At 55.8% G+C, this 26,205-nt stretch overlaps 16 protein-coding genes across 16 annotated transcripts; 10 read left to right on the forward strand and 6 right to left on the reverse strand.

Annotated features, from left to right (window-relative positions):
* The first annotated feature begins 13 nt into the window (after positions 1–13).
* On the forward strand, positions 14–1,405 carry L969DRAFT_85405 (uncharacterized protein). The gene is made up of 6 exons (XM_014714701.1): positions 14–214; positions 267–359; positions 412–497; positions 553–651; positions 703–1,118; positions 1,173–1,405. Exons 1-6 carry the CDS (start codon positions 31–33, stop codon positions 1,327–1,329), a joined length of 1,035 nt encoding a protein of 344 aa, XP_014570187.1. The 5' UTR covers positions 14–30; the 3' UTR covers positions 1,330–1,405.
* Positions 1,320–3,775, reverse strand: L969DRAFT_85406 (uncharacterized protein). Its single transcript, XM_014714702.1, has 6 exons — positions 3,081–3,775; positions 2,508–3,022; positions 2,155–2,458; positions 1,707–2,102; positions 1,473–1,647; positions 1,320–1,416 (listed from the first exon to the last, which is right to left on the reverse strand). The coding sequence occupies exons 1-6, from the start codon at positions 3,483–3,485 to the stop codon at positions 1,364–1,366; spliced, it is 1,848 nt and encodes a 615-aa protein (XP_014570188.1). The 5' UTR covers positions 3,486–3,775; the 3' UTR covers positions 1,320–1,363.
* Positions 3,538–5,016, forward strand: L969DRAFT_318473 (uncharacterized protein). The gene is made up of 4 exons (XM_014714703.1): positions 3,538–3,775; positions 3,838–3,928; positions 4,117–4,416; positions 4,472–5,016. The coding sequence occupies exons 1-4, from the start codon at positions 3,615–3,617 to the stop codon at positions 4,688–4,690; spliced, it is 771 nt and encodes a 256-aa protein (XP_014570189.1). The 5' UTR covers positions 3,538–3,614; the 3' UTR covers positions 4,691–5,016.
* L969DRAFT_85410 (uncharacterized protein) lies at positions 4,742–8,829 on the forward strand. Its single transcript, XM_014714704.1, has 5 exons — positions 4,742–5,147; positions 5,212–8,354; positions 8,404–8,560; positions 8,613–8,710; positions 8,769–8,829. The coding sequence occupies exons 1-5, from the start codon at positions 5,099–5,101 to the stop codon at positions 8,775–8,777; spliced, it is 3,456 nt and encodes a 1,151-aa protein (XP_014570190.1). The 5' UTR covers positions 4,742–5,098; the 3' UTR covers positions 8,778–8,829.
* Positions 8,830–8,950: 121 nt separating this feature from the next.
* L969DRAFT_92832 (glycosyltransferase family 90 protein) lies at positions 8,951–11,687 on the forward strand (the record flags this gene model as incomplete). The annotated part of the gene is made up of 5 exons (XM_014714705.1): positions 8,951–10,035; positions 10,083–10,166; positions 10,214–11,189; positions 11,243–11,376; positions 11,423–11,687. 5 exons carry the CDS (start codon positions 8,951–8,953, stop codon positions 11,685–11,687), a joined length of 2,544 nt encoding a protein of 847 aa, XP_014570191.1.
* Positions 11,416–13,066, reverse strand: L969DRAFT_615736 (uncharacterized protein). The gene is made up of 5 exons (XM_014714706.1): positions 12,628–13,066; positions 12,458–12,574; positions 12,203–12,405; positions 12,036–12,148; positions 11,416–11,980 (listed from the first exon to the last, which is right to left on the reverse strand). The coding sequence occupies exons 1-5, from the start codon at positions 13,024–13,026 to the stop codon at positions 11,817–11,819; spliced, it is 996 nt and encodes a 331-aa protein (XP_014570192.1). The 5' UTR covers positions 13,027–13,066; the 3' UTR covers positions 11,416–11,816.
* A 211-nt stretch (positions 13,067–13,277) lies between these two features.
* L969DRAFT_92834 (uncharacterized protein) lies at positions 13,278–14,579 on the forward strand (the record flags this gene model as incomplete). The annotated part of the gene is made up of 1 exon (XM_014714707.1): positions 13,278–14,579. The coding sequence occupies one exon, from the start codon at positions 13,278–13,280 to the stop codon at positions 14,577–14,579; it is 1,302 nt and encodes a 433-aa protein (XP_014570193.1).
* A 67-nt stretch (positions 14,580–14,646) lies between these two features.
* On the forward strand, positions 14,647–15,860 carry L969DRAFT_85412 (uncharacterized protein). The gene is made up of 4 exons (XM_014714708.1): positions 14,647–14,916; positions 14,985–15,106; positions 15,156–15,320; positions 15,368–15,860. Exons 1-4 carry the CDS (start codon positions 14,678–14,680, stop codon positions 15,538–15,540), a joined length of 699 nt encoding a protein of 232 aa, XP_014570194.1. The 5' UTR covers positions 14,647–14,677; the 3' UTR covers positions 15,541–15,860.
* On the reverse strand, positions 15,549–18,496 carry L969DRAFT_85415 (uncharacterized protein). Its single transcript, XM_014714709.1, has 3 exons — positions 18,368–18,496; positions 16,022–18,299; positions 15,549–15,965 (listed from the first exon to the last, which is right to left on the reverse strand). Exons 1-3 carry the CDS (start codon positions 18,389–18,391, stop codon positions 15,607–15,609), a joined length of 2,661 nt encoding a protein of 886 aa, XP_014570195.1. The 5' UTR covers positions 18,392–18,496; the 3' UTR covers positions 15,549–15,606.
* A 16-nt stretch (positions 18,497–18,512) lies between these two features.
* L969DRAFT_318971 (glycoside hydrolase family 16 protein) lies at positions 18,513–20,085 on the forward strand. Its single transcript, XM_014714710.1, has one exon. The coding sequence runs from the start codon at positions 18,746–18,748 to the stop codon at positions 19,832–19,834; it is 1,089 nt and encodes a 362-aa protein (XP_014570196.1). The 5' UTR covers positions 18,513–18,745; the 3' UTR covers positions 19,835–20,085.
* Positions 19,882–21,203, reverse strand: L969DRAFT_15637 (uncharacterized protein; the record flags this gene model as incomplete). Its single annotated transcript, XM_014714231.1, has 3 exons — positions 19,882–20,106; positions 20,155–20,361; positions 20,415–21,203. The coding sequence occupies 3 exons, from the start codon at positions 21,201–21,203 to the stop codon at positions 19,882–19,884; spliced, it is 1,221 nt and encodes a 406-aa protein (XP_014569717.1).
* A 416-nt stretch (positions 21,204–21,619) lies between these two features.
* L969DRAFT_92839 (uncharacterized protein) lies at positions 21,620–22,914 on the forward strand (the record flags this gene model as incomplete). Its single annotated transcript, XM_014714711.1, has 2 exons — positions 21,620–21,746; positions 21,794–22,914. The coding sequence occupies 2 exons, from the start codon at positions 21,620–21,622 to the stop codon at positions 22,912–22,914; spliced, it is 1,248 nt and encodes a 415-aa protein (XP_014570197.1).
* Positions 22,915–22,963: 49 nt separating this feature from the next.
* L969DRAFT_15639 (uncharacterized protein) lies at positions 22,964–23,776 on the reverse strand (the record flags this gene model as incomplete). The annotated part of the gene is made up of 1 exon (XM_014714232.1): positions 22,964–23,776. The coding sequence occupies one exon, from the start codon at positions 23,774–23,776 to the stop codon at positions 22,964–22,966; it is 813 nt and encodes a 270-aa protein (XP_014569718.1).
* A 410-nt stretch (positions 23,777–24,186) lies between these two features.
* L969DRAFT_85420 (uncharacterized protein) lies at positions 24,187–25,366 on the forward strand. Its single transcript, XM_014714712.1, has 3 exons — positions 24,187–24,412; positions 24,466–24,532; positions 24,585–25,366. The coding sequence occupies exons 1-3, from the start codon at positions 24,266–24,268 to the stop codon at positions 25,097–25,099; spliced, it is 729 nt and encodes a 242-aa protein (XP_014570198.1). The 5' UTR covers positions 24,187–24,265; the 3' UTR covers positions 25,100–25,366.
* L969DRAFT_45197 (uncharacterized protein) lies at positions 25,201–25,881 on the forward strand (the record flags this gene model as incomplete). Its single annotated transcript, XM_014714713.1, has 2 exons — positions 25,201–25,305; positions 25,693–25,881. 2 exons carry the CDS (start codon positions 25,201–25,203, stop codon positions 25,879–25,881), a joined length of 294 nt encoding a protein of 97 aa, XP_014570199.1.
* Positions 25,882–25,887: 6 nt separating this feature from the next.
* Positions 25,888–26,181, reverse strand: L969DRAFT_92843 (uncharacterized protein; the record flags this gene model as incomplete). The annotated part of the gene is made up of 1 exon (XM_014714714.1): positions 25,888–26,181. The coding sequence occupies one exon, from the start codon at positions 26,179–26,181 to the stop codon at positions 25,888–25,890; it is 294 nt and encodes a 97-aa protein (XP_014570200.1).
* Positions 26,182–26,205: the final 24 nt, after the last annotated feature.

Below are 26,205 nucleotides of genomic sequence, written 5' to 3' on the forward strand. Positions count from 1 at the left end.
CTGGCACGCTAAGCTTTGAGCAACGGAACGATGGCGTCGACATCATCTGAACTGCTAGCGCTCTCTGCGACGACGGTGGTGATCCATCCGCTCGTGCTGCTATCTGCAGTCGACCATGCGAGCCGAGCCGCGAAAGGATCAAAGAAACGAGTCGTCGGTATTTTGCTCGGCCAAGAGACCAAAGGCAAGATCAATGTCACCAATTCGTATGCAGGTAGGCACGCATGGCGATGGAGGACATCACAGCGCTCATCTGCTAAGCGCAGTGCCGTTTGAGGAGGACGAGAAAGACCCAAGGACATGGTTCATGGACCATAATTACATTGAGAACATGAACGACATGTTCAGGAAGGTGAACGGTCAGTCTGCCAGCTCTGAACGGTGCGATACAGGCTCATGCAGGATCTGTAGCTCGTGAGAAGATCGTGGGGTGGTACCACTCTGGGCCAAAGCTACGCTCGAGCGATCTAGAGATCAATGAAGTCGTCAAGCAATTTGTCAGTTATCAGCTGGTCTCAGCTTGCCAGAGCTCACACTCTGCTCCTTTGACAGAGTGCACGACCTACCATGGTCATCATTGACGTCAGGCAGAGCGAAGCAGGCGGCTCGATACCCACAGAAGCGTATTTCTCCGTCGAGGAGATCAAAGATGTGCGCGCAGAGTCATCTCAGGGCCAAGCTGTGCTCACCAAGGCTCTGTAGGATGGAACAGCAACCCAAAAGACATTCATGCATATCCCATCGGTCATAGAAGCAGAAGAGGCAGAAGAGATCGGCGTCGAGCATCTCCTGAGAGACATCAAGGATCTCTCGACAGGCACACTCTCTTCTCGCGTCTCAAATCAGCTCGCCTCGCTGCAAGGTCTCAGAGCTCGTCTGGACGAGATCCGGGACTATCTCAATCAGGTCGCTCTGGGAGAGCTGCCGGTCAACCACCAGATTCTTTACAACCTACAAGATATGTTCAACTTGCTGCCTGCGCTCGAAACGGCAGAGAAACTACCGCCGGGCGCTCTCGAATCGGGTGCCAAGAGGCCGTTCACTGTTGCTACGAACGACCAGCTTCTCGTCATGTATCTCTCTTCTGTCATCAGAACCGTCATCTCTTTGCACAATCTGTACGGGGTTCTCTTCTGCCTACGCGCACACCAGCTGACCGAGCTCGCGCGCAGAGTAAACAACAAGATGGAGGCGGAGCAACACGACGGAGAAGCAACAGATGCGTCCAAAGCTAACGGCTCGGCTACGCCGGCAGAAAAAGCCAAGCTGGCTCCCTTGCCCGAGAAGAAGGGTGAAGAGAGCAAACGAGATCAAGACAAGGGCTTGTAGAGACTTGCATACGCCCAGCTGCATAACAACATCACTAGAACTTGAACCTGTCTCGATCCCGTCCTGAGCTGCCTCCCCTCTTTGCCTCTGTGCACGCAGCTCATTAGCTCACGAGGAAACATCGACATGGAGATCGAGCTGACCATCTCTTTTACGCCGCTTGGCAGCTTCTTCGGCGACGAAGCTACCAAAGTCTTCGCGGCCACCCTGACCGCCTGATCCCCTCCGAGAAGCTTCATACTGTTGTCGCAGTTCTGCTTCTGACATGCCTTCCAATTGGGCGGGATCGATCGCAACATCGACACCGCCGGCTTTGCGCTGCAATTTCCGAGAGGCATGAGCTCAATGCAGGCTTGAGCTAAAGCTGGTTCACTCGCCTTTGACTGACGGTCTTCCTGACCGAGGACAGGCGCATCGCCAACGAACCCGCGAACATCGTACGTCCTATCGCTGCCCAGGAAACCCCTGACGGAGGCCTGCTGTTCGGGTACGACCTGGTAAAGATTCCTCGGTTGACCGTCATCGGTCGCAGCAGTCGTATCTCTCTGTTTGCGCAACTCGATAAAGTCTGGCGTTTCCAAGCCTCCCGGAATGGTAGAGGCCACAGACGCAAAGCCAGAGGGAGTTTCGAGTCCCGAGGGCGTTTGCAAGCCATCGGCGGGCGCGGATTGTTGGTCGTCTGCTTCGTCTGCTTCCTCCTCTTCCTCGACATCTGATTCCTCCTCTTCGGGTTCCATCTCGCCCCACAGCGATTTGTCGATAACGGCTTCATACTGCTATGCCTGATCAGTGGCATTTCTCACAAGACGAAACAGAAAGACCGACGGCATCACCAGCTTGAGCGGCAGGTCCATAGACATCGCCATACAGCGGTCGGTTGTATTCATCCGTTGGCGGTTTGCCCCAGCCACCCGGATGGAATCCCCATTGGGCTCCATCGGGTATGGGCGCATTGAGGCCTGGAATCTTCAGACTGGGATAGCTCGCCGGGGGCCCAAAACGCTGCATGCTGATGAGCCACGGTGGCGGCGCGAGGGGTGGTATAGATAGTGCGTCTTTCAGCTCGTCCGACAGATCGCCCGGTCGTTTCTCCCTGAGCTTGGTCTCGAATTCTTTGCCTTCGTAGTATCTGTTTCGATCGTCAAGCTCAATCAACTCTCTAGCCGCGGAATACGTACACCTCGCCAAAGTTTGTCATGGGCGGTTTTGTCTGATAGCGGAAGAAAGCATCGTGTAGCTTCTGGTAGTCAATGTCGATCTTGCCCATCTTTGGTTGCACACGCTCCCGCTGCTTCTGCTTGAGCGATTGGTTCGATTCTTTCTCCTTTATCGCATCGCGCTGGGTGGCAATCCCGGTGTCCGCAATGAACGAGGGCAACATGAAGGGGGCTTTCTCGATTCCCTTCTTGCCTTGCAGGTAGGCGCTTTTGGCGGACCAATGAGCAGGAACAGGTATAGCGTTGCGGTAGGACTTAAGCTGGACGAGCATGTTGGGGTCGTTGGCCGTCACGTCTGCCCATTCGACGACTTCTGGGCGTTTGACGAGTCGCTTCAGTTCTGCTACCGAGAGACGGGCAAGTTTGCGTTGTTTGCGTTTGCTGAGCACTTTGGGCGTCTCGCCATCGCCATCGTCCGACACATCGTCGTCGTCAGAGTAGATGATCTCTCCCTTGCCCACGGGATATTCGCCCTCCTGGGATAGCGCGGCCCTGTGAGTATGCTACGACTACCACCTTGCGACGTCGACTGACCTCGTCCTTGGTCTCCGGACCGGCTTCGAAGCGAGCAAAGACGTTCTTGAACTCGTCTGCCAGGGCAGGATCACCTCCGAGCTGCTCAGGCTTGACATCGTCGGCTTGCTCGATATGACCCATCAACTCGACAGCTCTCTGTCTCCTCGCCGGTGCAGGTGCAGCCATCCTCTCGCTCGTACTCGCAACGGGAGCATGATCTTCCTGCTTGATGATGTCCGAGTGACCGTTGAGTGTCGTGCCTGGCTCGAGTGGGGGGATATCAGAGGAGGGAGTGCTCGTGGAAGCCGTCGTCGTCGACTTCTTGGTCTTTGCTTTCAGTTTGCGGAGCTGTGACTTGGACAGTCCCGATGTCTTGACGCCCAGCTTCTCTGCCGTCGTCGCATGACCGTTCACCTGGGCCATACTCGACCTGACAAGCCGATCCAAGCTCGCCCTGGCTGACACGAAATCCCTTTATATATCAGTCGAAGCAGGCGCGGCGCCACATCATCGAGGACTGTCGCTGCTCGAGGAGGAAAGGAGCCGTCAAAGATGAGCATACAAGAGCTCACAGACGATACCGAGGCCCTCAAGATCAACGAGGAGCGAGAACGACAGCTCAAGGCACAAGCGGCGTCGGACTCTGACTCGTCAGACGATGAGCAGCTGCCTACGACCACCGGCAAATCTGGCATCGTCAAAGTGCCCACCAGGTCCGTCTGACGCAGACTTCCCTGTCCAAACACGTGTGCTGAACGCGATGACGGATGCACAGAGGAGAGGCAAAGGCAAAGAAGGCCCTCCTCAAGCTCGGCCTCAAACCTATCCCTGGCATCTCTCGCGTGACGCTCAAAAAAGCCAGAGGGGTCCGTCCATGCTTTCCCCTTGCGCCCGTAGACTCACAGGGCAAGCGTGACGGGTAGATCATCTTCGTCATCTCCCAGCCGGAAGTCTTCAAATCGCCCAACTCGGACTGCTACATCGTCTTTGGCGAGGTTCGCTCGCTGCTGTCCTTGCAGCTCACTCGAGCTCAATTGGGCTATGCCCCTCGCAGGCTAAACCCGAAGATGTGAACGCCATGCAAAATTCGATGCAGGCACTGCAGCAACCGTCAGAGGGCATGCCAAGCGACGCAGCCACACGCGCACAGATGGCCGCTCTGGGTAATCTGGGCAGAGCCCAACAGGCCTCGGGAGGAGGTGCTCGCTCAGCGACGGCAGACGCTCCTGCGGAAGAAGAAGGAGAGGTAGACGAGACGGGCGTGGAGGCGAAGGACGTCGAGCTCGTCATGCAACAGGTCGGCTGCTCGCGCGCAAAAGCAGTTCGCGCTCTCAAGGAGAACAATAACGATCTCGTCAGTCGCTGCTCGAGTGATGTGACTGTGTGCCAGACGGCTGATGGAGACCGAGGTCACAGATCAATGCCATCATGGCTGCGAGTTGATCGCTCCTAGCATGACTCGCCCAAACGTCTTTTCGCAAATTCTCAGGGGACTTGTACGCCAACGTACGCTCGAACGAGTCAAGACAGCTCAATGCTGTCCAGTCGATGAAAATGCAAGATGGTGCATGCATGCAATTGCAAAACAAACACATGAGACAAAGACGGAGGCAGAGTGTCAGTCTTGATCTGAGCGAGTATAAGCTTTTCCTGATCTATCTCACTGAGGAGACTCGAGGAGGATCATCGCTTGACTCTAGTAAAAATCTTGTGCTCATGTCATCTTGTAGATCCGTCTGAGCAAGAGCGGTGTGGGGCCACTGATGAGAGCTAGAATCATGAACAGGCAGAGGAGCTGGATGATCAGACAATAGCATGGCAAGGCTGCCTTGACGGTCACGACCAGTGCTAGCCGAGCAATGCCTTGTCATATCAGACTCCTTTGCCCGCTCACTGACTGTCAGTCCGAGTAGCAGCGAGCAACCCGCCAGGCAGAATTTCGAAGAATCCGCAAACGCGCCAGTCGGCCGACGTCGACAGCGAACGAGCTGCAGGCCGCCGCTAGCTCGCTCCCTTGAGACACCACAAAGCCTAGCATGAGCGACACAGAGGACGATCAGAGGCCGGTCAGACTGCTCGATAGCTGTACGTTCACCCTCTCTTGCCTGAGTGGACAAAGCTGACTGATGTCTCCATGGCCATCATCCAGTCACTGCACCCAAGGAGCTCCTCAACGAGTTCGCCGACGAGGATGCAGAGCCGGAAGAGTTCTCATCGGGCAAGTCGAGGCAGATAGCAGCTCGGGAGTCAGACTACCAGCGCCGACGGTTCGATCGAGAGGGTCCACAGGTACGAGCAGATCCTTTTGCCCAGTCAGCTCAAGATGGCGAACAAGTCGGTACTTCCTACGTCGACACGATGCGTCAGGCCAAGCTGGAGAGGGAGGAGGAGCGAGTGAGGAGGGCGATCGAAGAGAAGAAGAATGAGCAGGCTGATCAGAATGGAGAGGACACGAAGATGGCCATCGATGCTCCTGATGCCACGCCTCGCAAGCGTAGGTGGGATGTGGCAGATGAGACGCCGAGACAGATCACCCAGAATGGCGATGGTGATACGACTCCACCGTCTGCAAGTCTCGCCCAGCAGGTCGACAACTGGTCCGCCTCGGGTCCCCAGGATCAACCCGTCAAGAAGAAAAGATCCAGATGGGACGAGACGCCCGTACCTGGCTCCGAGACCGTCGCTGCTACACCCAAGCGATCCAGATGGGATCAGACACCCGTCGGAGGTGACATCGTCCCGCCTCCCAAGCCAATGCCCTCCATGCCCGTCGAGTTCGCATTCACCGACATTGACAAGCGAAACCGATACCTATCTGACGAGGAACTCAACACGATGCTGCCTGCCGACGGCTATGAGATCGTACAGCCTCCTCCTGACTATGCGCCTATCCGTACGCCTGCTCGTAAGCTCATCTCTGCACCCGATGGCTCGGGCGGATTTACCATCATGGAGGATGGCATCTCTGCTGCTGCAATGGGCGTCGCGCCAGAGCTGCCGACGGAGATCGAAGGCGTGGGCGCATTGCAGTTCTTCAAGAAAGAAGATGCGACCTACTTTGCAAAGATCATGGACGGAGAGGATGATCCCTCGTTGAGCGTCGAAGAACTCAAGGAGAGAAAGATCATGCGATTGCTCCTCAAGATCAAGAACGGTACTCCGCCCATGCGCAAGTCTGCGCTTCGTCAGATTACAGACAAAGCACGCGAGTTCGGTGCCGGACCACTGTTCGACAAGATCTTGCCGCTCCTCATGGAAAGAAGTCTGGAAGATCAAGAGCGTCATCTGCTCGTCAAAGTCATCGATCGGGTACTGTACAAGCTGGACGACCTCGTCAGGCCTTATGTCCACAAGATTCTCGTCGTCATCGAGCCGCTTCTCATCGATGAAGACTACTATGCTCGTGTCGAGGGCAGAGAGATCATCAGCAATCTGTCCAAGGCGGCAGGTCTCGCTCACATGATTTCCACTATGCGTCCCGATATCGATCACGTAGACGAATATGTACGCAACACGACTGCTCGCGCTTTCTCTGTCGTCGCTTCCGCGCTCGGTATCCCTTCACTCTTGCCCTTCCTCAAGGCGGTCTGCCGATCGAAGAAGAGCTGGCAAGCGCGTCATACAGGTATCAAGATTGTCCAACAGATCGCAGTCATGATGGGGTGTGCCGTCTTGCCTCAGCTCAAGAGTCTTGTCGATGCTATCGCTCACGGTCTAGAAGACGAACAGCAAAAGGTCAGAACGATGACGGCGCTGTCTATTGCTGCTCTTGCAGAAGCTGCTGCGCCCTACGGTATCGAATCGTTCGATAGCGTCCTCAAGCCGCTCTGGATCGGTATTCGCAAACATCGCGGCAAGGGTCTTGCTGCTTTCCTAAAGGCGATTGGCTTTATCATCCCTCTCATGGATGCCGAATATGCCAACTACTACACCCGAGAGGTCATGGTCATTCTGATTCGAGAGTTCCAATCACCCGACGAAGAGATGAAGAAGATCGTGCTCAAGGTGGTCAAGCAGTGCGCCAGCACAGAAGGCGTTCAACCTGCTTACGTCAAGGACGAGATCCTGCCCGAATTCTTCAAGAATTTCTGGGTCAGACGTATGGCGCTCGATCGTCGCAACTATAAGCAGGTCGTTGAGACCACCGTTGAGCTGTCCCAGAAGGCAGGCGTAGCAGAGATCGTCGGCAGAATCGTCAACGGCCTCAAAGACGAGAGCGAGCCATTCCGCAAGATGGTCATGGAGACCATCCAGCAAGTCGTGGCGAGTCTGGGCGCATCCGATATCGACGAGCGTCTCGAGCGGCTGCTCATCGATGGACTGATCTACGCGTTCCAGGAGCAGACCATGGAGGACAATGTCATGCTCGATGGGTTCGGCGAAGTCGTCAACGCTCTCGGTACTCGCGTGAAGCCTTACCTCACCCAGATCGTGTCTGCTCTTCTCTGGCGACTGAATAACAAGAGCTTCAAGGTCCGTCAACAGGCTGCAGATCTGACAGCTAAGCTGGCAGTCGTGATCAAGCTCTGCGGCGAAGACGATCTGCTGTCCAAGCTCGGTGTCGTCCTCTTCGAACAGCTCGGTGAGGAATACCCTGACACGCTCGGAAGTATCATTGCGGCAGAAGCAGCCATCGCCAACGTCGTCGGTATGACTCAGATGAACCCGCCCGTCAAGGATCTCCTGCCTCGCATGACGCCCATCCTGCGCAATCGACACGAGAAAGTGCAAGAAGCTTCGATCAATCTGATTGGTAGAATAGCAGATCGAGGTGCAGAGTTTGTCTCTGCCCGAGAATGGATGAGAATCTGCTTTGAGCTACTCGATCTGCTCAAGGCGCACAAGAAGTCCATCCGACGTGCTGCTGTCAATTCCTTTGGCTACATCGCCAAAGCTATCGGTCCACAGGACGTTTTGAGCGTGCTGCTCACTAACCTACGCGTGCAAGAACGACAGAGCCGAGTCTGCAGCACTGTCGCGATTGCCATTGTTGCAGAGACTTGCGGTCCTTTCACTTGCATTCCCGCCATCCTCAACGAGTATCGCACGCCCGAGCTCAATGTCAGGAACGGTTGTCTGAAGGCAATGGCGTTCATGTTCGAGTATATCGGCGAAATGGGCAAAGACTACATCCATTCTGTGGTGACCTGCCTCGAAGATGCGCTTACTGATCGCGATGCTGTCCATCGCCAGACTGGCGCAGCGATCGTCAAGCACCTCGCTCTCGGTACTGCCGGCTTGGGCTGCGAAGACGCTCAGCTTCATCTGCTCAATCTGATCTGGCCCAACATTGTGAGCTAAGCCTGCTCTCGAAGTGATGCTGCTCACCCTTTTGATCCAGTTTGAGACCTCGCCGCACGTCATCGAGAATATGCTCGGCGCTGTCGAAGGCTTGACTGTCGGGCTCGGACCAGGTCTGCTCATGAATTACATCTTGCAAGGCCTCTTCCACCCGGCAAGAAAGGTTCGCGAAGTCTATTGGCGTGTATACAATAGTGGTACGTTCTCTCTTATCATTTCACGAACGAAAGCTGACGCTCATTTGTGCAGCGTATCTGACCCACCAAGATGCCATGATTCCGTACTATCCATCGCTGCCTGATCTGAGCGATGGACGAAATACTTACGATCGCGACATGCTTATGGTCGTACGCTCTCTTACTCCAGGCTCCCCCGTAGACATCATGCTGACGTTGCTCAATACAGTGGGTTTGATTTGACTTGTACTTGAGCATGCATTGACGTGACCTCGCGTCCATATCGGCAATTTGTGATCGTCATGTGCCTGAGAAAAGGCTGGACGCGACTTTCTCGCCAGACCGGCTCAGCGTCATCGATGAGGTGTGCCTTGCCAGCTATACGATGAGAAGGATAGCAGCATCGCCAGAATGAATGACCTGCCGCCCGAGGCAAGCAGGCCAGGGCATCAGGCTATCCAGAGGGGGACAGCATCGGCGCCTGCCTCTTTCGATGGCTTGAGCCAGCGCTATCGTCAGCAAGCCGGCCTCGAGGCTGCTCCTCCCCTCTCTCGCGACTCTTCAGGCTCCGGCGCAAGTCTACCCAACGGAGTTGTCATCTCAGCACCCTCGCCTCGCTTCATACAACACCACCATTCGTTCTCCTCTCAACCTCAGCGTACATCCCCTCACCTGCTGGCTGCACACCACAGGACGCACAGCTTCCAAGACTCGACCTCGAGCAACGGATCACCGTATAGTGTCTCGCCGTTGAGCGGCAACTCCGTCACCCATGGAGCCTATGGACCGAGCGGCAGTGGCATCTGGGCCAATCTAGCGCCCGGCAGCGCACACCATCTTCGCCATTCTTCGAGCAATGGATCACTCAACCAGCCTTTCTACGGCGAACCGACCAGCAGAGGCCATTCACCCAATCGCAGCCTATCGCCAAATCCGAGAGGACTGCACAGCAGACATGGAAGCTCGGACAGCCTCTTGTCGGCCTACGGCGGCTCACATAGTCTGTCGAAGCTGAGTCCAAGCGTCGGCCTGGGACTGCACCGACGCGGCCATGCTTCTGCAGATATATTAGGCGAGCCAGACTACTTCCAGCTGAGTCGCAGTCCCAGCACAAGTCCACTCGAAGGACCTTCAGCTTCGCCACGCGATCGCTCAAAGGAGACGCGGCGCGAATCTAGGACTCGCAAGCGGTTCGTCTGGGCATTTGGCTTGCTGTTCGGCAGCGTGGCCATCTACCTGCTGCGCTGGCATCTCAACAAGCCGCCCCCGCCACCAATCACCTTGCGCGAACCTGATCAACAGGTGCGGTATAATGACGAAAAGGGAATCGCTTACATCTCGCCCGACCAAGCCAAACATCCGATCTTGGATCTTATGAGACATGCACATATAGAATGGTCAAACAAGCTCGGCCGTCAATCGAGGACGCTCAAGGATGCTGTTCACGAATATAAGCGAAGATATAGATGCGCGCCGCCGAGAGGCTTCGACAAGTGGTTTGTCTTCGCCGGCAATCAGCATGCTGCAGCTGACAAACTTCCAGGTTCCGCTTTGCGCAAGAGAACGGCGTCATTCTGACTGACGAATATGACCAGATCTGGCGAGATATCGAGCCCTTTCGCGGAATGTAAGCTCATCCCACGGCCCAGTGCAACTCGCTGATAGCCAGGACAGACCTTCGCAGATCTACAAGGATCGGATGATGGATGTAATGGAAAGGCCCAGAACCTTCACATTCGTGTTCGACGGCGCAAGTCCAGTCGACTACAGCATCATTGGCGATTCGGTCAGCGAAGGAGACGATTTGGCTCTGCTCATCGACCAAATATCGGCATTGATTCCCGGTTCCATGACCATGACAGTCATCGCGGACGACAAGTCAAGCCACCAGAGCACTTGGGAGTATCTTGACAAGCTGCGTCTGCTCGGCGCGGGCGCTTTCAAGGAGCATCGCTTCAATCAGCCTGACCGACCTATTGATGATCACGAGCTGCTCATGTCCGACACTGCCAAAGCATGTCCGCCTGAGTCTGCCGCGCGTCTCGACGAGCTACGCGACGGTACCGTACCCGATGCGCCGGAGCCGACCTCATGGCAGCCTGCCTCGTTAGAAGGCTTTATCTATGATCACTCGAAAGCCATGGACCCGTGTCTGAATCCGGAGATGCGATGGATACACTCTTCAGCAACAGTCAATGGCCACTTGCACCCCTACCTCATGCCCTTCATGACCTGGTCCAAATCACACTTGCAATCCGACATACTCATCACGCCCACCCAGCAGCACACAGACGAGGACGAAGACTGGGAGATAGATCCCGAATGGGATGACAAGCCGCTTTCGGCTGCCATCTGGCGAGGGTCATCGACGGGATCAGAGTTCGTCAAGGGCAACGAAGTCCGCTGGAGGCTTTCGCAGAGATGGCGGCTGCATAAGCTAGCCAAAGCGACACCGGGCGATCGCGAGATCATGTGGACTGTCGGTGATGGCCGTCTACGAAAAGTCACAAAGCCCTATGCTGAGCTCAATGCGGCTTATCTCAACGCGAGTCTGGCAGGCCGCCCCTTGCAATGTGATCAGGACACATGCTTGGACATGGCCCTTGACGTACCGTTTTCGCCGTTTGTCAGTCTAGCACAGTCTTACAAAGTGAGTCTCGCTTTGTCACGAGGAACCAGTGCTGACCTCGTCGTCTGCGGAAGCACAAGTATCTACTTGACGTAGATGGCAATGCCTTTTCGGGTCGATTCAGGAGGTTCATGTTCACGAACTCGGCCGTTCTCAAAGCAACGGGATATCCAGAGTGGATGACGGAGCGCATACAGCCTTGGGTGCAGTAAGTAGGTCCCATCAGTTTGCGAACGCGCTGACTTGCTCCTCAGCTACATTCCGGTCCAATTGGACTATAGCGACATCTATGATATCATGGCATTCTTCACGGGGGTCGATGGCAAAGGCGCACACGACGATCTTGGCAGAGAGATTGGACAGGCGGGCAAGGAGTGGGCGAGAGATCACTGGCGACGACGTGATATGGCTGCGTACATGCTCCGCGTGCTGCTGGAGCTCTGTCGACTGCAGAACAGAGACGAAAAAGACAGCTGGGACTTTGTCCTGCCCGAAGACACCCAATCTGACGAGCTGTGAGGCTCTCGCATTTGTAATCTGCAGATCGGTGAATTTGGTTCTTGTTGTATCACGACAGAAAATCTGCTTGCACACGTTGTGTCTATGGTACAATAGCAGGATCAGTCTGACTGCGAGCTGCGATGATGTCTACTGCGATTTGGTAATCTTGTCTGCGCTCTCGCCGGGCGGGCATGCCGCCTTCTTGCGCGCCTCTGCTTTGTGAAGCTTGTAGCTGAGATCGGTGCCAAACCAATGATCCCAGTGCCTGAACGATGAGGAGTAACAGCTCGTAAACTTTTCGTGATGCCAGTCTACAAAGAAATATAAAGCGTCAGCTTGACAACCGTCAAAAGGTGCTAGACTGACCATGATGATCGGCTCCTGCCCAGAACGGTATCCAGTGATGTAGCGACCATGGCATGTCGTAGCCGCTATGAGCATCGATAGCCTGAGATAACCTCAGCAGAACAAAGATGTACCTGTCGAAAGGCTCGCTTAGCTCCAGTACACGGACAATGCGCATAGCGACCTACATTGTGAAGATGTGCAGATTGCCGCCGCTGATCAGGCACCAGAGCAGAGGACCGCCAATGGTGCCTGTACCCAGCACGAGAATCTCGATAGGATGGGCGTATTCGGCAGCCAGACCAAAGGGCGCGGAGAAATGATGGTGCAGCTTGTGCACCTTCTTGTAGAGGTATGGCGTGTGCATGGCGCGATGAGTCCAGTAGTGCCACTGAAAGAACGTGTCAACCTTGGGGACCGTCAAAGGCGCGCGAAAGGCTGACCATATCCTCAAAGAGGAAGAACATGAGCACCTGCCAGGCAATGGTGGTGATCTTGGGCAGTGGGACTTCGTGTGTCGCCATGCCGAAGTACTCGGCCAGCGGATGGAATCCCCAAATCTGTCCGCACGACGTCAGAGCTGTCTCGCTTTGTTCGCTGCGGTCGAGCTTACCTGCGGCAATTCTATGGTGAAGTGAGTCCAGAGCACATATTTTGTGCACTTCCATTGCTGTTCTGGTGTGGCCACCTTGTCCTCTTGGATTTTGTAGCGCTTCATCGCTGGGATCCGGTCGACGATGATCCAAGGCACGCATCGTCCGAAATAAAAGACTTCGTGGAGCAAGAAGGACATGATGCCCGTCGCCAGGACAGGATCGCCAATGAAGACATACCAGGCTGCCCACTGCCTCTCCAGCCAGTTCAGGCTATCGAAATCAACGCCGGCATAGATGTCGTTGGGCAGCTTGTTGGCGTGTAGCGCAGAGCCAAAGGAGGATGCTTGGGTATACGTCGATGGCGATACCGTCGTATTGGCCATCGCCGCCATATTCTGCAGCCATCCTGTCGCCATGCTATCGAACCACAATACTTGGAAGGAAGCGTCGCGATGTTGGTGGCGATCACAGCCGCGCTTGCAATCGTACGAGGCTGCTACATGAAAAAAGAATTCATCTGGCTCCACATGATTGACACCATAGCCGGAGGAGCTCAGCGCTACAAGCTAGCAGTGTTGATGACGATGCCATGTCGACGTCGAGCGCCCTGCTTGCGCTTGCTGATGAGCCCGCCAGAGATCGAAGCGATGCGGCAGAGCTAGACATAATGCGCGCGGATCAGCTGACCAGAGCAAACGGCTTTCGCCAAGTTGTGCAGACCCTCACCGGCCCAGGACATCGCGGACCGACCGGCTTGTCCCTCCACACCAATACAGCCATTGAAGCCAAGCTCAGGTGGCTCAAGACGAGCAAAGCGAGCGCGTCGAGTCGTGGCTCGGATGACCCTGATGCACTGGACGTAGACCTGTCGGATGCTTTTCCTTCCTCTGCAGAGTCACTCTCGCGCTCCACGCCAAAATTCATCGTTATCTTCACGCATGAGCACATGACAGAGATGCTCGAGCGACGCGGCTTCACGGCCTTGCTAGCCGGCAAGGGATTTCGTCAGACGAGCGTCATTCTCGATACGAGCGACGCGTTCTTGCATCGCATGTCAATCACAGACGAATCGCTCTTCGCGTCCGAGCATAGTCTGCGACCGTCTGAGCGGTTCTTGATTGACTACTATGCTCGCAGACATCGACGATGGCGGGCGGAATCGATCACATCGGTCCAGCTCGCGCGACGCTTGCTTGACTCTGGAAGCTGGGCGGAATTGCATGAGCGCACAGGCGAGGTCAGATCGCCTTACATGTCACTCCAGACGGCCGAGCGTGTGAAGTCAGTCGTATCCAACTTACTCAACGCGTGCACACCGTCCTCGAAGTCAGGTCATGGCTTAGATGTGATCGAGATCGCATGGCTACAAGCTCAGTCGCCATTGGCCAAGTCAGCCTCATTCAGCAAGCTACCGGGCCAAAGGTTCCCAGGCCTAGGTCTGGGACATGAGCTGGGCAGCTTGTTCGAGCAAGTCGCAGTGGCAGGCCGGACGACAGACGGTCTGATCTGCCTGCCCTTTGCATTCCACAATGCGCTCTACTACGCTCGCGCGGGCTACCATTTTCTCTCCCCAGCCTTTGAAGCCTACTTCCGCATGGCTGCCACTTTCTCAACGAAGCATCTGCTGGAGCCTCACGGGCTTGTCTTCGCCGCTTGGGCATGGACGAACGGGCATGTCAAGCGAATCGTGGAGGATGCCGATGGTGTGGAGGAGTCACGTGGCACGGAAGTCTGGTCACCAGAGGAGCAAGTCCTCCCGAGTGGTATGGCTCTGCACTCCCTTTTCGACAGTCCTGCCTATGCCGGACTGCTGCAAGAGTGCATCAGCCTCTACGATCCAGCGACGGGGTCCATTGAGCTCGAGGGAAAGAAACATCGCCTCGAGCTCGACCTCGAAGGTGCCGTTGAGATCTGGCAATACTCCAAAGATCCTCACCTGCGGTCTAGAGCATCCAGACTGTCCGACTGAGCTAGCTGTTGTTTGACATTGTGACGTGTCAGGCTGTGATCGAGACGCGCGACTAAGTCTGACAATTGCCGGAAGCTCTTCAATCTGTGACGCTGAATATGGTCCTTACAGAGTCAGACGAGGCGCCAAGGCCTGCGCAAGTCAATGGAATATCCAAGGCAGTCGAAGGAGCAGACAAGGTCGTACTCGACCCGATCGAAGATGCCATCGAGGCTTTTGGTCGAGGAGAGTTTCTAGTCGTTGTAGACGACATGGAGAGAGAGAACGAAGGGGATCTGATCATAGCGGCAGCAAAAGTGACGACAGAGAAGATGGCATGGATGATACGGCATACGAGGTTCATCATCCGCGCCTGAGATCACAAGCCATGACTCATCATGCTCCTTTTCCCCTGCGGCTTTGCAGCGGCTACATATGTACAGCGCTACGGCAGGACAGACTGAGCCACTTGGGCATACCTATGATGGTGGAAGATAATCAAGAGCGCATGAAGACGGCTTATACCGTCACTGTCGACTACAGACAAGGCAAGGATGAAGCTGTCGTCATCAGATACTGAAGCTCATCGCAATCCAGGCACGACAACGGGCATTTCTGCACATGACAGAGCACTGACAGCACGCATGCTCACCGATCCATCGAGCAAGCCAGAGGACTTCTCCCGGCCAGGGCACATGGTACCTCTCCGGTCCAGAGACGGGGGCACTCTCGTCCGACGAGGGCACACCGAGGCATCCACAGGTAGGCCTCCAGACGCGGCAATCGATGTCCGTCTGACGATGTTGCAGATCTATGCGAGCTCGCTGGCTTGCCAATAGGTGGCCTACTGTGTGAGCTTGTCATACCTGACGACCCGCAAGGCGCAATGGCGCGACGAGACGATTGCTACGCTTTCGCGAAGCACTGGGGTCTCAACATGATTAGCATCGAGCAAATAGAAGAACATAGGCAACGCAAGTGAGCTCCCGTGTCTTGTTGTACGATCTAGATTGTTTTGCAGCGCTCAAATGACAACAACATGAAAATGCTAGGATATGCTGCTGAGGGCCCAATCGTCTTGCAACAGCCTGTCTATCCAACTGGGCTGTCGCACGAACTGATCGACGATAGCGTACGATACATCTTGCAGTGCGTCGCCGAGATGATGATGGTCGAATGGAGAGTCGCAGGGCCTCAGCAAGCTGCCGGATATGACGCCTGCGCAATATACGACGAGAGTGTACAGCACGCAGAGAGCGAGATGAGCGATGAGGCCATTGGGGAGTGATGACTTTGCTGAGCGCCACATGAAAGTGACATTCGCTTTGATAGCTGCAAACGTCGGTATCTGGGACAGACAGCGTGTCCATCGCGCAGGCGTTCGTCGCTGGTCGCTTGTACGCACCACTGACGAAGAGTCAACATCGATACGCAGAGGAACCAGTCAGATGGACCGTGCTCACCTTGCTTGTTCTTGTCTACCCTGTCTGCTGTGCTCGAGGGGACATTGCCGACTTGCTCCGATGTCAGCTCGAGGCGTGTAGCCGCCGTCTTGCATGCCTGCTCAGCAGTGACCGACGCTTCTGATGCGAGCGTTTCGAGTGCCTTGATGGTCAACTGCTGTGGCCGAGGCAAGGAGATCGATTCGTTGGGGGTCATGAATCCGTTTAGATCTGATCGCGCAAAGATCTCGCTGCTTGTCTTTCGAAGCTTCCGTCGGAAGGACAGTCCAGGCGAGGCACTTTCACTGATACTTGCAAAGAGCTTCATCTTGTCTGAGCCGGCCAGGGAGGTCGACCAGCCGACGACTTGGCTGTGTTCGGGCAGCCGCGCGAGTTCTGCGCCGAAGCTTTTGCTGAGCGTAGCTGCATGACCTTCACCATCAGGCTTTGTTTGCCGCTCGAGACGGAGGCTGTCGAGATCTAGGCGGAGGCGATCGATCGTCTCCTTGAGCGCGAGACCGTGCTGCCGTTCCTCCTCGAGGTCATGTTCTGCCTGGCGCGCGCTCGCTAGGTCCCCTTCGAGTTGTGCAATGGCAGCGTCAGCGAAGTCCTTCTGGGTGTTCGATGTCTCCAACTGTTCGGCAAGAGCGACTGTGCGCTCGACATTCTCGAAGAGCTCCTGCTCCTTGAGCCTGACGATGTCGCGTAATTTCTCAGACTCGTCACATTGCTCTTCGAAAGATGTCTTGAGACTGCTATAAAGTTCTTTCTGATGATCGAGCGTAGCAGACAGTCGGCTGTTGTCGCTCTCGAGACTTGCAATCTGATTGAGCTGATGCCTTTCGCCGATTCGCAATTCCTTCTCCTCGCGCCGCTTCTGACCGAGTTCGCGCTGAGACTCGGCAAGCAGACTCTGATTTTCGAGCATGTCCCGATCGTGGGATTCAATCAGCGACCTTTGACTGGCTTCGAGATCTCGAATCTTCTTTGTGAGCTCGTGCTTCTCTGCAACGAGCGAAGCGATAATGTCGCGTTCGTGCTCGGACTCTGAGCTCGAGCCAGCAGCATAAGAGAAGGCCGAGTTACGCTGGCCGTCGCTACTACCGTTACTGAGCGTGCTACCACGTGACATGGGCTCTGATGCCATCCCAGGGCTCAGCTCGGGCGGTAAGGGAGGAGCATACGACAGAGCTCCAACACCGTGCGAAACGCCCAAGAGGTCCTTCGCCATGCTCGCCATTGTCATCTCATCCTCCTCCTCGTGCTCTTCGAGCACAATGGCGGGACGCTCTGTTCGAGTGGGCGAAGGAGGTGAAAAGGGTCGCGCATAGTAGCTTGTCTGGTCGAGTCCAGGCGAGTCAGGCGAAGATCTTGCGAGCGAGAGGGGTGTGGATACGTTGGATCTGGGCGTGATGGGTCGATCGGACTTGCGTGGCGGTGAGTCGACGAGTGTAGAGGAGGATGATGAGGTTGACATGCCTTGCATAGGCTCAGGTGAGCCGGTGCGCTCGTCAGAGAAGCCGGTACGATCTGGCCTGAAGCCGTTCGGGGACGACCGGCTGGTCTTGATTGGCGAAGTCTCGTGCGACAGGTTGGCAAGCGCAGGTAGACTGACAGACGTCGGCGGCGTACTCGTCCTGAGTGCGCTTGGGGCGGATCGCCTTGGCTTGGCGGCTCTGACGGGGTAAGCTGACTGCAGAGGACTAGAGCGTTGCCCGTAGCCTTTGGATGGTGTACCCAGACGGCTGGGAGTAGATTGGGTTGGCATTGGCGGGGTCTTTGCAGGCGTTGAGTGCGCCTTTGTGGTGGCTGATGATCCGTTGGACAGTCGTGAAGAGGGACGAGGGAGCCCGCTGCCCGGCTTGCTGTCATAGCTACTCTCTGTCCTCGTGAGTCGTGAAGGCGGTCGACTGTTGCTGACGGTGCCTTGACTTGGCTCGACGGGTGGTGATGATGATGATGCTGAGGTGGCAGCTGCCATGTCAAAGAACGACAGCAGCTCCGCCTTGCCCAGCGAGAGTTCTTCGCCGTGCTGATCTGCGAGCTGCTGGAGCAGCTGAGCTTCGTACGCAGGCAGGCTGGGGCCGAAGAGCTTGGGCAAGTCGGCGACGGGCAGCAGCTTGTCCGGCTTGTCATAGACCCGTTCGACTAGCTCTGAGTAGCCTTGGGCGCTCATGCTGCGCTTTGGCCGTTCTTGCGAGCGTGCCAGAGAGCCAGGCAGGGGCGAGGAGGGTGCTGTTCTCGTCTGTCGAGGAGAGGAAGACACGCCCCTTGCGACTCTCGCGAGCTTGAGTGACTCCTGAACGACGATGATGTCAGCGAGCGCCCATAGCATGAGCCAATCAACCCAGGCAGCCAGGAACGCACACAGGCGTCACAGTGCCGGACCATTCTTCATCTGCACAGACCTCTCCCTTCCTTGACGACGGCCGAGGAAGGCTCGTGCACACATCATGGTGACGCTGGCTTGCGTTTGTTTGCCGCTCGCTTCCTCATCAACGACGGCTTCGACTTCCACGCGACTTCGACCGTTTTGACTCGATGACATCGGCTCATGATCAGCTGATCACCGGCCTGACATGCAGCAGACAGCGTATGCCTTGCCCGATCATCGAAAGACAGCTCTTCTGCGAGCACGACTTGGGCTTTCGCGACCCGCTGCGTCCAATCGACGGAGCTTCGTGTGCTGACGCAACCAAGACAAGATGATCTCATCACCAAGCAGCAGAACTTTCATCAGTCGCCATGCATGGCGTTCTCATCGCTTTGTCGCTGACGAGCGTGCATGCAACACAGTACGCGCTCAAGGATCGTATCGTCGGTGCCCAGTTCTACGACCGTTTCGATTGGTACACTGAAGACGATCCGACCCACGGCGCTGTACGCTACGTTACACTCAACGAATCATTGCTGCGCAACATGACAAGCGTATACAATGGCTCTTTCTATCTCGGCGTCGACGCGCACCTCCAGCCAGCACTAGGCGAGAGGGCGAGCACACGGATCAAGTCCAAAGCGAGCTATTCCGAAGCCCTGATCGTGCTCGACCTCCAACACATGCCCGCCGGACCCGGTACATGGCCCGCATTCTGGACTTCGACGGCAAATTACGATTGGCCCTATGGCGCAGAGATTGATATCATCGAGGGCACAAACGATCAAGGGCCTGCTCTGAGCTCCTTACATACCGGGCCCAATTGTACCATGCCGACAAGTGATGATGGCATGACGGGCGAGCGCACGACTTACATCGACTGCGACTCGACTTTTGTGCAGACAGGCTGCGGCGTCAGCAACACTATGCCTGCACGAGTTTCCAACGCAGTCGAACGCGATCTCAAAGACGTCTCTAGACCTGTATATACACTGGACGACAGGTCTGGAGATCCGGCAACCAGATATTCGCTGTACATGTCGTCGAGAAGGAATAGGGATCCAAGCTATGGCCCGGAGTTCAATGCAAGAGGTGGCGGCATCTGGGCAATGCAGCGCAGCCTGGAGAGCATCAAGATCTTCTACTGGCTACGCGATGACCCTGCACTCCCTGCAATCTTGCTCAGTCCTCACCGGACTACCCTCATCGATACGCTCAATTGGATACCATCTGCTTACTTTCCCCTCGATCAATGTGATCTATCACAATGGGGCGCACACGAGATCATCCTCAATACCGATCTCTGCGGCGATCTCGCAAGCGAACCGTTCAGAAGCCTGAACATTACCACCGACGACTGCCCGACGTACGTTCGCGATCATCCGGAAGCCTTACAGGATGCATACTGGTCTGTCAATGCCCTCACGATCTTCACACCACTCTTGATTGCGAAACGATAGGCAATACATCTGTAGCATTCTAATGCAGTACTGCATGCCACTCATGGTCATCCTTGCTCGCTTCGAGCTTCGTCGATGACGGATCTCAACCGGCGAAAGGCTTCGTCTGCTTCTGCTTCGGTAGAGAGACTGAAGCTGACGCGTACATAAGCCGTCTTGCCGCTGAGACCCATAAAGCCTACGCCTGGCACGCAGAGGACACCCTTCTCGACTGCTTTCTCTCTGATGAGGCTTTCACTATCTCCGTCTGATCCATCGCGGTTCAGAAGTAGCTTCGTTTGGGATCAGCATACACACAGAACGCGAGGGTGAGAACGCACTTTGATCCAGAGGAAGAGGCCGGCTTCGGGCGTGTCCCATTGTGCGACACCTTCGAGATGCTTACGCGCTAGCTTGTCAAAGACGTCACGCTTTTGTTTGTAAAACTCTGCAACGCGGGTGCAGTGCTCAATGAAGCCCTGATGTTGCCATCTTTCGACGAGCTGCAATGCTATTGCTTGGGTCAAGGATGGTACCTGTAGATTTGTCTGCAAGTTATGTCAGTCGACGCTGCTAGGAGGTGGAGGGAGCAAGGACGTACATTTGCAGTTTGGAGTTCTATCCTCTCTATGATGCTCTTGTGTCCACAGACAGACCCCAATCGGATACCAGACGACAAGATCTTGGAAACGCTATCGAAACGTAGTACACGTCCGGTCTCGCCATTGACAGATTGCTCGAGAGAGAAAAAGCTTCTAGGTTGCGGTTTGGGCCCAAAGTAGAGAAAGTAGTATGGATCGTCTTCGAGGATGAGCAGATCGTGCTTCTTTGCGATCTTGAGGATGGCCACTTTGCGATCTTCTGATAGTGTCGAGCCTGCCGGATTGCTGCCTGTGGGTATAGTGTAGAGTACCTTTGGTTTTGGCGCGTTGGGCTGATCGCGCGCAAAGCTGTCCAGCACCGATTCTAAATTGTCTGGCACGAGACCATGACCGTCGACGACGCACTCGACGAGGTTACATCGTTCGTGCCAGAGGTAATTCAGACCGCCTGGGTACGTCGGAGCTTCGACGAGGACGGTATCGCCGGGATTGATGACGGCGCCCATGGCTTTGATGAGGACGTCCTGGCTACCCGAGCCCATGCTGAAGGCCCAATCGCCCTCCTGAGGCAGCGGTACATCGTGCACGTGCGCAAGGAAGCCTTCGAACCATTTGACGAGCCGGGTGAGTCCCTTTGTCGGCCCGTATTGCAAACCCTCGTCGAGGTCTTTCCCAGATAGCGTGAGGACTTGGGATTCTTTCTGACCAGGCTGAGGCTTCAATTTGATGTCGATCTGCTCAAATGGAAACGTGTCGGGATTGGGCTTGCCCGCCAGGAGCGAAATCATGCCTGGCCGAAGTTCGAGCGGAAAGAGGCCACGTACTGACTCGAAATTTGTTAATTTGGCTTGAGTGTCATGTCAGATTAGCGATGAGACCTACTCGCTGCTGGCTTCCATGTCCCGCTTGACTCTGACAGGAAGTAACCCACGTCGATCGGCGCCATCGTGGAGGATACAGGCGGCCAGAGCACGGTTGGGCGATGCCTTATCGAGTCACGACATCGATAAAACTAAAAAAGTTCGCGTCACGGTCCACAGCGGAGTGACAATCAGCTCTGCGCTGTCGGACAGCGAAGACGGCACTCGTCAGGCATCGCCAATCACGCGTGGCTGTGTCCTCCGTGATCCTGGCCCTTCTTCTGGTCAGCTTTCGATACTCGAGTCGTGCCCACTGGCGACCACTCGCCCAGAACCGCCTCGTCATGTCTACAAGTGCTGCGCCGAGTCTTACGAGCTTCTTAGCAAGCAGCAAGCGAGACTTCCTCGCGCAACTCAAGACGCGTCAGGGGCTCGATCAGTGGACGCTCGCTACAGGCAATGAAGCAGGAGGTATGCCGCCCTTTAGATTCACCGCGTCCGGCTGACCGCGCCAGCAGATCTAGATTCCATCGCATCTGCAGTCGGCTTTGCCTACCTGGCTTCTCAGAGAGGCAGCAAGCGAAAGTATGCTGCTCTGTGCAGGACGAACGTCAGAGACCACTACCTCCGTCCGGAAAATGTCTGGGCACTCGAACAGGTCGGCTTGGATCCTGCAGAGCATCTCATCTCGCTCGAGGAGCTGCCACAACCCATAGACAGCCTCGGCGTACAATTTGCGCTCGTCGATCACAACAAACTCGGTGCAGAGTTTGGCGGCAGCGCCGTAGAAGCTATAATAGATCATCACGACGACGAAGGACTGTACAAGTCAGCTTCGCCACGTGACATACAGATACCCACCGGCTCGTGCTCCTCGCTCATTGCACGACATTTCAGAAGCGAAACGATACCCATGCAGCTGGCTGATCTGCTCATCTCTGCCATCTTGATCGACACGAACAACCTCAAACCTGCACCGGAGGGTAAAGCCGTCGGAACAGACCGCGAGGCGATGGAGCTACTCGCGCCTCTCTCTTCGCTCTCTGGAGCTGTAGCACTCCATGGTAAGGTGTTTGCGCAGTCGCTCGAAGTCAGCGCAGCGTTGAGTGATCGCAATCGGCGACTCAAAGCAGAGAAGAACAACATCAACTCACTGAGCACACGTGATCTGCTACGGCGAGACTACAAAGAGTACGAGTCGGATCAGGGCTGGCGATACGGCCTCTCGTCCAGTCCGCTCGGCCTGCACGAGTGGCTCTCGCGCGAGAATCACGGCTGGGAGAGCATGCTCGAGGATCTGCGGGCTTGGGCAGAGGAACGTCGATTGGACCTCTTTGGCGTTCTGACGTCTTTTGGCACAACAGACGAAGAGCAGAGCAAAGGCCTCGAAAAGCACGCGCGGGAAGTGCTGCTCATCTCTACCAAAGGACAAGCCGATATCGCCTTGGACGCAATGCATGAGAGTCCCGACATGCGGTTCGGTGAATGGGTCTGGAGCAGCGAGGAGGATTTCAGGAGCAAGACGAAAGATCAGCCGATCCGTGTATGGCAGCAACTCGATCTCAAAGCAACGCGAAAGCAGGTCGCGCCAGCACTCAAGCACGTTGTCGAGAACCAGCTCTCAGGACGACGAGCTTAGATTTGGTCTCGATACATTATGTTGTGCAATTTTATCAACAGGCAGATGGTCAAGCGAAGATCTCCCAAAAGAGTATTTCAGCCGGTTCGTGAGCGCTGTTCTGTACAGTGACTGTTTGACCCTGGAGGCATTCGAGAAAGGCGCCGTCGCCTTCCTTTAGGCTCGCCTTGCTTGCGTCACTGGAGAGCGTCAGAGAGCCCTTTGTTGGCGCATCGGACGTGTATTGCGTGCTTATATAGTGCACGTAGCCGCGCCTGGCTTCTCGTCGTAGCTTAAAGTCGAGCGATTGGCCCGGTGAGAGGATGGAGACATAGGTGGCCAGATCAGCATGGATGGGCGTAGGTCCCTTGGCCTCGCGCGCTTCGACGACGCCCTCGTCACTGCTCGGTCCTACGATCTGACACCATCTATCCTGCTTCTCGCTGTCTGGGAAGTGTCGCGTGTAGTAATGGGGTGACAAGCGAGACTTGTTGGGGGTTGCCCAGATCTGCAGGAAATGACAGGCCTGCTTGCCGCCGTAGTTGTACTCGCTATGCCTGATGCCCGTGCCTGCCGAAGTCATCTGGACGTCACCCTTGACCATGACTTCTTCGTTGCCCATGCTATCCTTGTGTTGCAGCTCGCCACTGACGATATAGGAATAAATCTCCGCCTCGGAGTGTGAGTGGGCAGGAAACCCTTCGCCCGCAGCCACTCTGTCCTCGTTGATGACCCGGAGAGGGCCGAAGCTCGTGAACTTGGGATCGTAGTAGCTCGCAAAGCTAAAGGTGTGAAACGTCTTGAGCCAGCCATGGTCGGCGTGTCCTCGCTCAGCAGATGGCCTGACTCTGATCTTGACTTGCTGTTGAGGTAGGTCTCCCATGCTCGATCGAGAATGTGCAAAGACAATGGCCGAGGGCGATGTGAGAGTGCTCGAGAGCGAGCGTCGCCAGAGTGCTGCCAATGCCAGCGTACAGATGATCGTGAACGCAAGGCGGCCGCTTATGGACTTGGTCGTCCACGCTATGCTGACTGTTGTATGGTCCGAGGGGAGGGAAGGACGGGCCCCACGTCGAGGTTTAAAGTGATAGCGCCTGATGACTAACAAGCCCAGCGAGGTCGCGACTTTCGAGCTTTCGACGCTTCAAAGTTCGATCGACGGCTGGGACGACCGACTGATGCGACTGATCCGCACTGCCTTCGATCCATCCAGGAGAATGACGACCGCGGCCAAAGTGACGTACGCGACCGAACGAGCGACCGAGCTAGCAGAGAATCTCGATGCCGTCAAACGTGAGATCGCGCAAGCTTGCTCATCTGCACAACGCACCCAAGAGGCGAGCCTGACTTGCTCGATCAGGCGTAAGCCTCCATGCTCACGATCACGTGCACACAGCCGAGACTGGTCGTGGTCTCAAAGCTCAAGCCGCCCAGCGATATCTTAGCATTACACGAAAAGACGTCACATCTCCATTTCGGCGAGAACTACGTCCAGGAACTCGTCGACAAGGCCAGCATAGTCAGTGCGACGGTTGCATAGTGCTTTGCAACACGCTTATGGTCGAGTTGCAGTTGCCTGCGAGCATCCGTTGGCGATTCATCGGATCACTACAGAGCAACAAGTGCAAGGTCCTCGCTGGTATGGCGACCGTGCCTTTCTGCCCCTTTCGAAGCTGACACGCTTATCCAAGCAATACCCAATCTCGCTGCCGTGGAAACGCTCGACAGCGTCAAGAAGGCTGATCTCTTCGAACGAGCCTTGTCAGGAGAGAGCGACGATCGCAAGCTTGCAGTCTATCTGCAAGTCAACACGTCCGGTGAGGAAAGCAAGTCGGGTTTGCCAATTCTGGCCGACAGGAATGCCGACGGCGAGCTCGCCCATCTCGCCCTGCATGTCCTCGACCACTGTCCTCATCTCGAGCTTCAGGGATTGATGACCATTGGTGCATACGACAATTCCAACGCGCCGCCCGGCAGCCCAGAGAATGCCGACTTTCGCTCTCTGCGCGAATGTCGTGATGCTTTGAAGGAGAAGCTAGGCGACAGGCTCCCGTCGCTCGAGCTGTCGATGGGCATGTCTAGCGATTTTGCAGATGCTATTCGAAGCGGCTCTGATAACATCCGCGTTGGCTCCAAGCTGATGGGGTCCAGGCCATCAAAGGCAGAAGCAAAGGAAGCCAGAGAGCAGCAAAAAGTCTCAGCCTAGCCAGAGTTGTGACCAGCGATGCAACCGTCGCCAGCTCTCAGCAGTGGAGTCGGCAGCCGCAAACGCCGCTCGGATGGCCATGGGCCTCGCCGCGGTCTGAAATGCGCGGCCTCCTGCGTTCCCTGACGGTGATCTTCGCCGACCGATCACAGGTGCCCCCACGCCGAATGCGACCCTTGTCCGAAATAGCACGGCCTCTTCCTCGGGTGGACATGGGCAAACCACTCGCCCGTTTGCACTAGCAAGCATAGACAGTGGCAACAATCATCCCGCCATGTCCGATTTCTCATCGTTCCATGGTCACAAGTCCGGTAGAAATTCGCCGATCCGTTTGTTCGCGCTGTCTCCCAGCGGGGAGCGCGTTGTCAGCGCTGGACAGTCTTAGCTAAGGGCAAACTCTAAAGTCGACGCGGCGACTGTAGAAGTACGCAGCTCAGACAAGAGCTTCCGATTTTTCGTTTCCACTCCTCGTAAGCTCATCAGGATCTAGATCCGGCAAGCATGTCAGACGCAGCGGCGGCTGAGCGCGTCAGCCTACATAGCATCAGGCACGGATTCAGAGGTTAAATTACAAATCGCTTGCTTGCTGGCAGCTACTGCAGCTCCTTACGTGCGAAAACCCGGAGCTTAGCTCAGGCGCCGAAGACAACTTCGTCCTCGGCGCCTCTGCGACCGGTAACCTTCCTTGCCGCGGCAAGTCTGCGCCGGGTCGTCGAGATCAATTCGCCCTCTTGCTTGTTGTCAGGCTTCCGGCGGCGATCGTGGCTCTGTACAGAAGTTGAGGCTCCTCAAGCCTCGGTCTGACACGTCAGATCAAGGCGACACGCATTGGGCACAGCTCGCTCCTGCGCGACTGCACAACGCCTGCCCGCCTCGAAGCGCGCGAATTTGTCGAGGCCATCTGTCATTCCTCTTCGAAAGTACAGCGAGGAAGCATCTTTGGGCAGTACACGACGCTCCTTAGATCGCGCAAGCATCTGTGTTAAGTGCAAGAGTATCTCAGCAGCCCAAGCAGACTTTTTCAAGCCGTAATCGCAAGTAGCGACAGGTCCAAATAGCAGCAATCGACCGCCCGTCAGCATCCGATCCGATCGCAGACAATCTGT

Source organism: Mixia osmundae, assembly GCF_000708205.1.
Source record: "Mixia osmundae IAM 14324 unplaced genomic scaffold scaffold_2, whole genome shotgun sequence".
Classification (NCBI taxonomy): Eukaryota; Fungi; Basidiomycota; class Mixiomycetes; order Mixiales; family Mixiaceae; genus Mixia; species Mixia osmundae.